Source organism: Macrotis lagotis, chromosome 3 (assembly GCF_037893015.1).
Source record: "Macrotis lagotis isolate mMagLag1 chromosome 3, bilby.v1.9.chrom.fasta, whole genome shotgun sequence".
Lineage (NCBI taxonomy): Eukaryota > Metazoa > Chordata > Mammalia > Peramelemorphia > Peramelidae > Macrotis > Macrotis lagotis.
Genome location: NC_133660.1, coordinates 68,741,121 through 68,754,724, shown reverse-complemented (window position 1 = coordinate 68,754,724; position 13,604 = coordinate 68,741,121). Strand labels below are relative to the sequence as shown.

The following is a 13,604-nucleotide window of genomic DNA, read 5'->3' as shown; positions in this document are numbered from 1 at the left end:
TCTCTCATCCTTCCCAGACTGCAGAAAATTCAGTTTCCCCAAATATGGGAGAAGAAGTAATCATTCAAGTAGATACAGAATTTGTAACCCTCATTTTAGACGTGAGTTCCATGGTCAACTTTGAGAACAGAGCTAAAATGAAACATCTTTTAATTTTTTTACCTGTTCATCTTCCAATGTAGTAAATTATTATCAGTAAAATATTCAAAAAATATAAAAGCAAGAGAGGCTGGATAAAATATCCCTAGGTAATCACTTGAACTATGATAATTCAAAAGTTGTTGTTTCAGTCATGTCCAACTCGTCATAATTCCATTTGGGGTTTTCTTGACAAAGACAATGAAGTAGTTTGCCACTTCCTTCTCCAGTTCATTTTACAGAGGAGTAAATTAAGGCAAACTAGGTTAAGTGACTTACCCAGGGTCTCATAGATAGTAAATGTCTGAGGTCAGATTTGAATTCAGAAAGATGAGTCTTTCTGACTCCAAACCTAGTACTCAATTCACTGTGCCACCAAACTTATTATACAGGGAAAAATTTAATTTTAAAATCAATAAAATCTCAGCATTTTTCTTCTTTGTGTATCTTGTTCTCAATTACAGATAAATATTCTATAGTACCTTGAAAAGCAATGTTAAATTAATGTCACGGAATGATGGATCTTGCAGTGTCTTTAGAGACCAGCCATTTTATAGATGAGGAAGCTGAGATATGAAGAAGTTAATATTTATATTAATAAACTATTAGATCTAGAATTAAAACTTGGGATCTTCTGAATCCCAGTCAGTGCTCTTTCACTGTATCACAATAATTTATAATTGAATTGTTGTATCACAAATATTATATATAATCTATATTCAATTTTATAATCCAATGAATAATTTTAATTTGTGAACTGTTGAAATTAGTACACATTTAGCACAAGATTTTTTTTGATCACCATATTCATGCACTAAATTCCTTCATGAATAACCTGAGAAATCTCACTTATGTAGGAATAAAGAATTGTGTGTATATAAGTTAATTGAATCTCATATAACTGTACAAGAAGTGAATCTTGATAAACCACAAGTTCAAATGATTGAAGATAAATTAAACCATCTAAGTCTGGCCAGGTAGATTACAGGCCAAAAATCTAGAATGAGATATATATTTTTGAGCATGACCAATTCAGGGATTTGTGTGGCTAAACTATGCGTGTTTGCTATGAGGAATTTTATTTGATTGTACAAATTGGGAAGATAGAAGTTATGAATTCCTATAAAGATAAAAAATAAATATAAATAAATAAAATGTTAAAAATATTAGCCAAGTTTTGAAAAAACAGATGATTTTAACTGGAGACAAACAGAAAATTAGTCTCTAAGAAAAGCTAATGGTAATGGGGTTAAGTGACTTGCCCAAGGTCACACAGCTAGGCAATTATTAAGTGTCTGAGGCTGGATTTGAACTCAGGTTCTCCTGACTCCAGGGCTGGTGCTCTATCCACTGTGCTACCTGGCTGTCCCTAAGAACAGCTTTCATTGATTTACAATGGGAAAAATGCAGCATTTCCTTTTCCTAGGTGGAAAGTATTCTAAAAAAATTTTGGTCCACAGTTTAATAACTTTAAATAATCTCAAGTTACTAAAGTCTGTAACGAAAGAGTAGAATACTGGCATAATAAATATGGAAAATCAATAAATACATATCATTTTCTATCAGACCTACATTATAAAACATGAACTCAATTGATTTGGAAGGGTCCTTAAGAGAAAATAGTGTTCAACTCTATTTGGAGTAAAGCAATTTATGCTGAGAGCAGTTGAATTGTGATTATATAGACAGTAAATAGTAGAGCCAAGTTTCAAATTCAGCTCTTCTTACCTCAAAACAAGTCTTGTTTCCATTTCCCCAAGGTATTAGATAGAAGGCTTGCTAATGATAAGAAAGCTTGCACTGTATTTCTGGTGTGGGCCCTCTCTACCAGTTGCCAATGTAGATCTGAAGACAACCTCCCTATGTAGTTGCATGAATCACAGAATTGCTGAGTTATTTGTCTCAGGTTTTGCAGCTAACAAATATCTGAAGTTGGATTTGAACCTATCTCTTTTTGATCCTAAAATCCCCCAGTCTATCCAGTAGGACATGTTGCCTCCTCAAAATGCCAAACATAATCTTATGCCTATTTTAGCTGACAGAATAATAATTAACATAACATAAGGTTATCATCTTGACTTACCCAACCCCAAACTTTGACTGATAAAGAAAAGCTTTGCCTTCAGATCCATTTCTGGAATATCTCAAATTATCTGTGATTTCTGAATGGTCAAGTCAGACCTAGCAGCCTGGGAGATAAAGATCTTTCTCCTAAGGCTAGCAGAGCAAAGGCAACAATCCAATGTTTTTTTCTCAAGGACACAATGTTTCATGAGAAGAAAATTGCATTTCATTGCTGCTCAATGGGGTAATCTTGTGCAAAAATACTAATGAATAAGCCAGAATTAAGCTGCCACATCTTCAAAAGCAAACTGGATTGAATCTATCAAGACCAGAAATATTATGAACAATGGTGTTGGGGTAGGGTTTTCCATCATAGCTTACCAATGAATTCCTCAAGTACATTTATTTAATAGAAATCATCTAGAGAGTTAGATTAGAAGGAAGGGAGGGATGAATGGAGGGGGGGGGAGTTGGAAGGAAGGAGGGGAACAGGAAAAGTGGAAAAGGAGGGAAATAGGAAGGAAATAAACTTCTTTATAGAATTTGTTAAGTACCAAGTAGTGTGATAAATGCTTTATAAAAATTTTACAATCAATTCCTCGAAAACAACCCTGAGACATAGTTGCTGATTATTATCCCAATTTTACAGTTGAGGAAACTGAGGGAGACATAGGTATGTGACTTGTCCAGGATCATTAAACTACTGTCTGAGGGTCAAATATGAACTAATGTCTGACTCCAGGTACAATGCTCTACCCACTGCCCAAATAGCTTTCTTTAAGTTAAAAGAATTCAAGAATGATAAACTAGAAATTAACTTGATAAAATGTGGCTACCATATTGGGGGTGTGGGCATGGGATGGTTAGCTTCTTGATTTTGTTCTCTTAGAGATAATCATTTAGATAAATCTTCAAAATCTTGAATATCCTTCTTCTTTCCCCTATAAATAACTGTTATTAGGTGGTTTTTTTAAGTTTTTTTTTTTTGGCAAGGCAATGGGGTTAAATGACTTGCCCAAGGCCACACAGCTAGGTAATTATTAAGTGTCTGAGACCGGATTTGAACCCAGGTACTCCTGACTCCAAGGCCTCCTGACTCCAAGGCCGGTGCTTTATCCACTGTGCCACCTAGCTGCCCTAGGTGTTTCTTTTTTAAGAAGGCTTTACATTTTTCCTTTGGACCTAGTGTCTAGAGACTACATGAAAAGTTCATTAATTTATCAATAACTGGTATAGCATTGTATTCAATGATAAGTTACCATCTTTACCATATATTTTTTGAACATACATATTTTCTTAGAGGAAAAAACTTTCCTTAAATCAGTAATGGAATCAAAGAACAGAAATATAGTATAGGATACTGACTGGGGGATGGTAGCTTTGGATTTAAGAATAAGGGTTGGGGGTGGCTAGGTGGGGGGGGTGGCTAGGTGGGGCAGTGGATAAAGCACAGGCCATGGAGTCAGGAGTACCTGGGTTCAAATCCGGCCTCAGACACTTAATAATTACTTAGCTGTGTGGCCTTGGGCAAGCCACCTAACCTCATTTGCCTTACAAAAAAAAAAGAAGGGTTTAAGTTTTGGGAAGCTGTGGTACCACTTACAAGTCACTTCACTTCAAGTTATAGACAAGTTGCTGAACTGCATCTTTAGAAGTTTTCACATCCTATATTTCCCTATACCAGTGGAATCACAGTTCTGGACAGGAGAGGGAAAAAAAAATCATAGCAAAAATTTTCCTGAAAAAGAACTAGAAAATAATTTTGCCTTTATCAGAGTTCCTGAAAATATCTTTTTAGGTATCGCCACCAGGACAGAAATATGCATGTGTCCAGGTTTTTATTATTCTTAAGTCCAACAACTGCGACTCTTAGTAGTCCTTACAGACGCAGAAATATACATCACATCATTACTAACTGAATTTGATTCTCACAGAATATAGGATATTTCTTTTCATCGGAAAATTTTTTTCTGAATAATGTAGCATAGTTGGCTATAAGTGATCTGAATTAGAAGTGCATCCTTTGCAACCATGCCCATTTTATTAATCATTTAGTGTGAAATAAAATTATGTAAATATTGGTCAGTCTAGGGGTTACAATCTTCATTAATGACAGAGGGGCTAATAATTGAAGGGACCTCATGGGTTAGCCACATATTAGTGTCTACCAATGACCTTAAAAATAAAACAAAAGAATAATAATTTAAAAAACTTGTCTATTCTTGTTACCGCTACTTCTTTGCCTGACTCCCTTCCAAATCTTTTGCAATTTGCCTTCTGCTTTCATTATTTAACAGAAACTACTTCCTCCAAAGTTATCAAGGCTCTTTTCTAAATTGACAGTATTTTGTCATCTTTTTTTCCTCAGTCCTCACACTTCTTGCTTTCTCTCCTTCGTAACACTGTTGACTACACTCTTCCCTCTCATTATTTTCACGATTCTACCTTCTCATGGTTCTCCTCCTACATATCTGATAGCTCAGTTTCCCTTGTTGTCAACTACATTACATTTCTTAATTGTGGGTGTTTCTTTAGAGCTCTATCTTGTGCTCTATGTTCTTCTCTCTTTGCATATTCTCCCTTCATACCTTATCAACTTCAATAGGTTTTAAATTTCCTCACTGTGCAGATTATTCACAGTGAAGCTCTCCTTAGCTTCCATCCAGTGTCACTCACTACTCTTGGAAAATAAAAATTTGAAGTCTAGCAAACATCTCAAACTTATCATGTCTAAACCAGAATTCACCCCCCATCCATTTTTTTCTCCTAATAGCCTTCCTTTTTTTTTTTAGAAGACATCACCATTCTTATGGTTTTTTTCAGGTTCATAACTTAGGTATTGTTAAATTAGATGTTAAATCTGTTTCTTCCTTTATGGCATTTCTCATATTGAATCCTTTCTATCCACTCACATAACTATCATCCTAGTTCAATTCCTCATGACCTCTTAATGGACAAATGCAGTAGCCTCCCAACTGATTTCCCTGCCTCAAGTCCCTCCAATATTTTACTTTACCCTTTAAGCAGTTACCATAGTAATTTTCTTCCAGTGCAATCTTCTACTCAGTAAACTCCACTAGCTTCCTATTGCCATTCAGATAAAACATAATTTTTTCTCTTTGCCTTTTAAAATCTTTGTAATTGTCTTCAACTCTCTTTTTCCAAATTCACTATATATTCCTCTAGCTACTTTATGGCCCAACTAAACTTGCCTTTTCATTCTTCATACAAGGTTCTCCATTTTTCTATTCTTTGTTTTGGTCATTTCCCATGCCTAGAATTCAGTCCCCTTTCTCACATCTACTTGAAAAATCCCTTTCATCTTTCAAAGTTTGGCTCAAGTATTACCTTCTACATGAAGCCTTTCTTAATCCTCCCAAATTTGAGTGCTCTACATTCTCTAATATTTCATTTATTTTGGTTTATTCTGTATATGTGCAATTGTTTTTCTTACTAGATTATAATATAGAATATAATATCTTTGAGTAAAAATTATTCCATTTTTTTGTATTTAAAGTCTCTACTGCTAGCACATCAAATGGTACACAATCTTAAAAAGCTAGCTGATTGATGACATAATAATAGAAGCCTAAATCTAAGAATTATTGTCATAATAACTTAAATTGGATTCTTGGAAGGCATTTTAATACTTCATAACTGATTTTTTTTCTCTGGATTTCCTTTTATGGTTCTTTATGGATCCATTCTGATGGATGGAAGGATATAAAGGAAGGATATAAATGGAAAAGATATTTTTCATGATATTGTCAACCAAATCTTAAGTATTATAAATTCTAGTATTTGAAAGGAGCTTACACAAACTGATTCAAACTATATCTGAGCAAGAATCCCTTCTATAATACTTCTTATCCAGTTTACATTTGAGAAACTACAGTGAGAGGGAGCTTACTCATCCCATCTCACCTGGGGACGAATTCATATTGCTACAAAGTTTGCTTTTCTATCAAGTATAAATTTGCCCCTCTTTAACTTGCTCCTGTTTCTGTATTTTAGGCCCAAACAGAGAATGTCTAACCCTTCTTCCAAACAAAAACTTTTCATGTTACATTTTTTTCTGTGATTTAGAAATGTTGGAAGAAAAATTTTTAAATTTTTAAAATTTGTTTTTACAATGAATAAAAATTATATTCTCTCTAGCTCATTTCTCCTCTTATGGAAAAAGAAACAAAATTACTTCATAATCTTAAAAACAGCTATTCTCATTCTTCTCCAAGTATTCTTTTCTATGCTCTATCACTTCTTTCTACCTATCATAATGTGATGTAGTCTCCAGTCTCCTTATCATATTGGTTTCCATTTTCTCATTGCACTAAAGTTTATCAATGTTCATCCTGAAAAAGAGTGAACAAATACTCCAGGTATCATCTGACTAGGGAAGAATACGGCAGAACTGTAATATCTTTTGAACTGCTTACTATGTATTTTAAAAGGAAGACATTAGATATTTTTGAGGGGGTTGTCATGTGTCTTTAAATTTTGATGGACACTTCTGTCTAGTAAAGCACTTTGGGTCTATTGTTTACTACTCAACATAATGAATTTCTCCTGAAAATAGTATTGCAGGGCATAAGGCAGTGATAAAAAGCTTGTAATTTTAGAAATGATAAGAAAACAACTGAATGATGGATTGTGAAATAGCGATATGCAGAATCACAGAAGTATTCTGAAGAAGAAAGAATGATTCATTTACCTCTTTGGAAACACCAGAAGAATGGTCTTGACCATAATCCAGAGCCTTTTTAGGAGGCTGGGGGGTGGATGCACCACAAAAGCAGAAGTGTAGAGATGGAATGAAGGAGAATCAATGGCAGCAAGGAATGAACATGGGGAAAAGGTGACATAGTTAGAAATTGTGGACAGCACCAGATACATACAGAGTGATATGAATATAGCCAAATGAGGGTAGGCTGAAAGGAAGTGTAAGATTCTGGTAAACATTTTCAAGAATTTGACAAAAATGTTAGTGATATGCTTAGTAAAAAACAGTTCACTCAATTCATTGAATCAATGTTAGCATTTCAACTATTTGCCAAAAGAGGAATTCAAAGCGTATTTAAGAAATATGCATTAGAGGAAAAGGCATGCATTACATGCTGGTACTTTCTACCTAGGATAGAAAATTGTCATACAAAAATGCTGAGAGGTCTTAGTCTCAGGACAGACATCTGCCTAATTTTATCAATTGCCTAATTAATGACAACCAAATACAACACAAAACAAGGGGAGAAACATTTATTTCTCTCTCTTCATTTAATTTGGTGCCAATATGTAAGTGGAAAAAAATGCCAAAAACTAAGAAATTTCATAGAAATATATGAAGAAACAATATTTATAGCCAAATTTGATCCAGTCATATAAAAAAATCTTTATTTAATAGGCAAAACACATTATAATATCTACTCAGAATCTGGCTCTCACACAGATTTTTACTTTTTTGTGTCTAAACATAGAACTGCTATGTATGTATGTTAATATTATCCTTTTAAAATGTTGCTGAAAGTACAGATAGAAAGTATCTGACACATTTCATAGAATGGTTTTTCCATTAGGCAAATGTATTCTCTGAGTGAAGCTATGTCAGTTCCAGATTTTGTGATCAGTTTGAATAGTTCCACAGCACAGACTGGGCAAACTGATGACACTAAAATGACTATAAAAATTCACACTAGCACCTTAAGATATACACAGTTTTATAACTCCGAAATTAGTGGTAAGAGATTATTTTCCCCTTCTTACAATAGAAATGATGTTTCTAGGACCATGTAAGTGTGTCAAAGCTGGGTTTTAAATGAGTTTTTTAACTCTCAAATCAATGACTCCCCTCCCCCCATAACATGGGCCTTATAAGGATCTTCTTCCAGAATGAAATTCTGAAACGACAATAAATAATAATGATATTTATGTAGCATTTTAAATATTTGCTGTCATTTAGAGAGCCCATTTATCTCCACAATCACTTTGAGGGGTGGGTCAATGTTTTTCCCACTTTACAAATGAGGTAACCTGCCCAGCATTGTAGTTTAATAAATTTCAGAGGCAAGGTTAAAACTGGTATCTTCCTGACTCTAAATCTCGTGCTCTATCTCCTTAACAACCTCAATCCCGAGATATCCCATATAATATTATTAGGATATAGAAAGACAAGACAGTACATTATACTTCCTCTTTTCCTGTCTCTTTAATTGATGAAAATATGTAAACCGAGAAGATTATCTCAGATTATTAGGCAAAAGCTTTTGCAGGTTGTTTTAGCTTTGAATGTGATGAGAAGTACCTGTAGGTTTTTCTATTTTTATACAAGTGGATCAAAATGATATATAAACATAAAAATGCTTGAAGGAAAGAAGTGATCAAAAAATCCTGAAGTTTTAAATCTAGATATATCTCAATTATTCCTGAGAAATTAAGAATAATTTGGTAGTTAAACCAAATTATATAGGGAAAAATTACTTTTCAATTTGGGAACAAAATCCAAGTTGTCTTTGTGGGATAGATGAGAGAGGGTCTGTAATTGGCATCTACCCAATTCTTTATTGGCACTTTTGTATTTGTCATTCACAAGTATGCTTTCCTAATGTTCATACGTTAATTTGCTAGCCTCACTTACCGGGCGTCCAAACTCCAGTTCTGAAAAGAATTTATACCAGGGTTCATTTTCTAAATCTATGTCATCTGGATTTATTCGATCAGTCTGGAGCAGATATGAAGGAAAAGGGAAGGAAAAGGCAAACTGAACCAAGTGAAGAAAATGCTGTGTGACACAAAAACATCCAAATGGACACACACCACAAGTCACAATGAGGGGAGGAAGCAGGGGAGGTATAAAAGGAAAAAAAAAAAAGGTATGGTGATAAGGTTTGTTGGAACTTTCTGCCTAAGGGGTCATTGTGGGGTGTTTTTTACTTATCCTTTCTAACTTTTTTCCTGAGTATACAGAATTAACATTTTGCTCCTGAATAGTTCAGACATATCTTAAGATAATATAATAGCTATAAACTGATAACAATAATGGTCCCTATGGATTGGATTCATTTTTTATATAATCACAGGATCTCACTATCTATGGAGAATGGAAGAGTGGATCCAGATATCTTAGTGTAGACCTTGTGTCAAGACAGCTAGATTCAGTGTACTATCAGGCAAAGGACCCCGAAGGGGGTTTAGGGTCAGGAGTTGGAAGAGAGGGAAGCAATAGATTTCTACTTAAATCCACTATTTAGAAAGTTCCTGAGATTTTTCTCCTTTCTACCTTAGGATATATAACCCAGAGAATATGAACAAAATTCCAGGAGATGCTATGGGTAATGAGAACACATAATTTACATGGAAGCCAAATCTCAAATGGATTCCATTTTGTTATACCATCTGTCTCTTCTTAATTAGAATGCAGTGATAAAGAGAAAAAAAAATGATCTGTTTGATTATGATTCCCTTTCCAAGACTCCTTGGTATTTCTTCTCTCTTTGTTTGCTTAATACGGTCTAATCTTCATGAAAAGGTGACACAATAAGACGCAATATGGAATTCTGACCTAAGTGGTATGTAGACAACTATTAAGATCCAAATATCAATAAAACAGCAATCTGAAGTCTTATAGTAATATTTTATTTTTTGAGAAGGTTAGGAATATGTACCTATCCCAGCTCAACAATTCATAATTTCCCCATTAATAACCTAAATCCTTGGTGCATATTGAGCAATTACTGTGATGAGAGCAGATAGAGTCTGTGCAACTCTAAGGGTTGTGTGAGAGATGGTCTAGGCCTTCTCTCTTGAGCCTGTGTAGGAAGGAGTCAAAGTGGGCAATAGGTATTGGCACAAGATTTGAGCACGGGGTTTGCTCTCCACATATTGTCTTCTTTCAGAAGAAAGAAATTCATTCTTTAACCACCTAGAAACATAAAGCAATATTACAAGAAATGCATTACTTATTCACTTAAATTAAAATATATGTTGTACAATTTTTGCTGAAATCATTATTTTTGTATATATATATATATGTATATACATATATATATATATATATATGTCTATCTATATCTTGAAATCAGGTAGCCTAAATTTTGTCCCAACTTTACCTCTTTTTGATCCTCCCCAAATCACTTCACTTTTCTTGATCTAAATTTCTTTCTTGGTAAAATGAGCACACTGGGCTGGATAATCTCTAAATCTTCTTCATGATTTAATTTTCTGAGAGTTTATAATTATTATGCTTTATATATATTAATAGACAATACCAATTTTTTATAAGTTGTTCCTAAATGTTATAGATATTTCTCAATAATTGGGAGAAAAAAGGGGACTTGAGGACAACAAGAATTGAGAAAATATTTTGGGAGCTATAATTTGCATTGCCCTCTTACAGTTATCTTTTTCAATATTTTTGAATTCAAGGTGGTTGTCTGAATGGGTTTGTATAGGAGTCCACCAAGTCAAATTAGGTGTTCAGATGTTGTGTCAAAGAATATTGATTAGTTCTTTGAGAATTAACTTTTTCTGATCTTCTAATAAGGGACCATGATATTGGGGCTGCATGGTAAACCTATACCAAACTTCTCAAACAAGTTCAGGGACCAAAAGTTAGGGTCCATAAATGTCAGAGAACATTACAGATAGTAATCCCAAGGACAAGATGTGAGCCTTAATAGTCTAGGAATTCAATATAGTCACCTGAGCTATTGTTGAAAAAAATCAATTCCAATCCTTTTAAGATCTTTTGAAGAGATTTCCTTTTCCTCAAGTCTACTATTTCATTGCTGGGATGAATGATTCCTCATTTTGGTAAAACTTAGAGCCATTGAATGGTTAAAAGACAACTATAGTTTCACTATAAGTTATCCTTAAGTTGGAGGGTTGATTTTTTTCCTGAGTTGCTCCATTTCCAATAATTTTATTGTTGATATCATATACTCATTATCTATTTTCATAAGTCAAATCAGCTTTCTGGCTGCTACATTAATTCAATATTTAATCAAAGATATAAGGAAGATGTTAATTGCAGATGGTGTTACAAACATTGAAACTCATAAGAACTAAATAAAGAAAAAACAGATGGCCTCTCTTAGTCCCTTCCAGCTCAATGATTCTTGCCTTTTTTTGTGCTAATATAGCATTTCATAAATACTTTATTTAATGCAACCAATATTGATGAAGCATCTACTTTGTTAGGGATGAAATGATGAAATAAGATATAGTTCATGCCCTATAGGAGATAGCAACATTATTGGGAGATATGGCATGGGTTCAAATAATTATAATACCAGAATGAATGTGTTACGTACAAAAGGTTTGTGTGTAAAGTACAAATTTGCAGAGGGAGAGATCACTTGTTTTTTCTATTGGGTAGAGATGAGAGTCTTCACACATGCCATCTGTGTTGGGCCTTGAAGGAAAGGAAAGATTTCCACTTATAAATATGAGGGATAAACCATTCCAGAGATAGGGAAAAGAGATAAAGTGACCAAGGCAAGCAGATGGGAGAGGTCAGAAGAATAGTAGGGAGGAGGGGTAAGTAATTCATTTTGGCTGAGCTATAGGGTATATGAAAGAGAATGCTCTAAAATCAGACTAGGAGGAGAGTTAGGCACTGATCAGTGGGGATTTGTGAATGTCCATGTAGGAATTTTACTTTATTATGAGGCTATGTGGAGCCACTGAAGATTTCTGAATAGAGAAGTATGTGATCAGAAAAATGCATTAGAAAGGAGATGGGCAACATGGAGCAGGATGGACTAGAGGAAGGGGTAGACCAGGCAGAAAGACCAGCTAGAAGGCTATTATCATTGTACCTATGGGAGGTTATAAAGACCTAAAACAAGTCATTACATTGAGAAGGGAAAGTAGTGGAAACTATTGGATAAATACTTAAAGTGTTGAATGGAAGTGATGCTAACTGATTGGATACAGGGGAGAAAAAAGAGGAAAAAAAGATTTTTAAATGATTTTAGCTTTGGAAGTTGTTAACCTGGGTGATAGAAAGTTTTGTGGTGCCAGCAAGGGGAAGGGAAAGGTTTGGAGGATAAAATTTTAAAATTCAGTTTTGGACATATTGAACATGAGATGAGAATGAGCCTCCAAAAGACAACTGAAAATGAGAATATAAAATCTGGGGAGAAATTGGGGGAAGAAAGAGATACTTGAGAGTTTTGTACAATGTTTCTTTGGTGCAAAAAGCTATAAACAGTGAATGAGATCACTAAGGGCGAGAAAGGAGAAACATGAGAGAAGAAGAGGAAGGGGTAAGGGGAAGAAAGGAAAAAAGGAGAAAAATGTGAGGATAGAAGGAGAGAAAGGGGAATGAGAAGGCAATAAGGCAAGAAGAGGAGAAAAGAAGGAAGAAGGGACAAAGAAGAGTGTGAATAAAAGAAAAAAGGGGAGGAGAAGAGGAAAAGGGAGGAGGAGAAGGAGAAAGAGGAGAAGAAAAAGAAAAGAAGAAAAATAAGAACCAAACCTAGAGGAATAACTCCAACCCATCAATGGGATTGTGCTCAAAGCCTTTCCAAACTAGTAGGATCTGCCAATATTCAGACTTCACTCTCATACTTTTGTAAACTCCAGTATCATTCCATAGTAGAGAAAAATTACCATAAACTTATATTAAAGGAAAACCCATGGAAACAACACTTTAACTCTGCCTTTAGATAGATGTACTTTTTACAAATGGTACTTTAGATCCATTTCTAATTCAAGGGTCTAATATTCTAAACTAGGGATGACTTGGACCACATAAATTTTTCTGAAGATATCTCTTAATGTCTTATTTTTCATTCATTATTTTATGACTCTCTATTAGGGTTAAGGACCATGTGAAGATAAGGTAAGAAAGGTATAATTGTTCTGTTTCTATTCTGACAGCAGAGGGCAGCAAATTTAACGAATGTTAAATGTTCAGCAGGATAGCATTACAGATATGAAAGTAAATGCATGACCCCAAAGTTGTCACGAGATAGGTTTGAGAAAAGTTGCATTACTATGATCAGAAAAGGAAGTATTTTTGATTTAATTGAAAAATAGCATTGTCAATTATCACCCAGATGAATGGAGGATGGCAGAGATATGCGGAACACAATAGAATATCTAATTCAAAATAATGTATATTGAACAGCAAACCATAATCCAACATGCATGTTTTGGACTGTGATTTCATTGCATCATAAACAACTACATGCATCAGAACCAGAGGATGGCCCAATCAGTCACACCAAACATGAGACAGTGTAGCTACATGGGAACAATGCCCTACGTTGGCTGTACATACTCTGATTGTTTTCCCAACTGTGTAGAGCTGATTTTCATTTGAGTAATCTAAAGATGGACAATAGCTTTTATATCAATCCCCTCCATGTGACTCTATAGTTTTACAGTTTAAAAGTATTCTAGTG

The 13,604-nt window shown here is 34.4% G+C and overlaps 1 protein-coding gene across 26 annotated transcripts in view; it reads right to left on the bottom strand.

The window, feature by feature from the left end:
* SORBS2 (sorbin and SH3 domain containing 2) overlaps positions 1–13,604 on the bottom strand; it is a 303,227-nt gene that overhangs the window by 98,832 nt on the left and 190,791 nt on the right. For 20 of the 26 annotated variants that reach the window (XM_074228821.1, XM_074228823.1, XM_074228829.1 and 17 more), the window contains 2 exons: positions 8,831–8,914; positions 6,914–6,970 (listed from right to left, as the gene is read on the bottom strand). The exons of the other annotated variants lie outside the window; for them this stretch is intronic. In XM_074228821.1, coding sequence (XP_074084922.1) covers positions 6,914–6,970; positions 8,831–8,914 — 141 coding nt within the window. The remainder of the gene's footprint in view (positions 1–6,913; positions 6,971–8,830; positions 8,915–13,604) is intronic. 26 annotated transcript variants of the gene reach the window in all.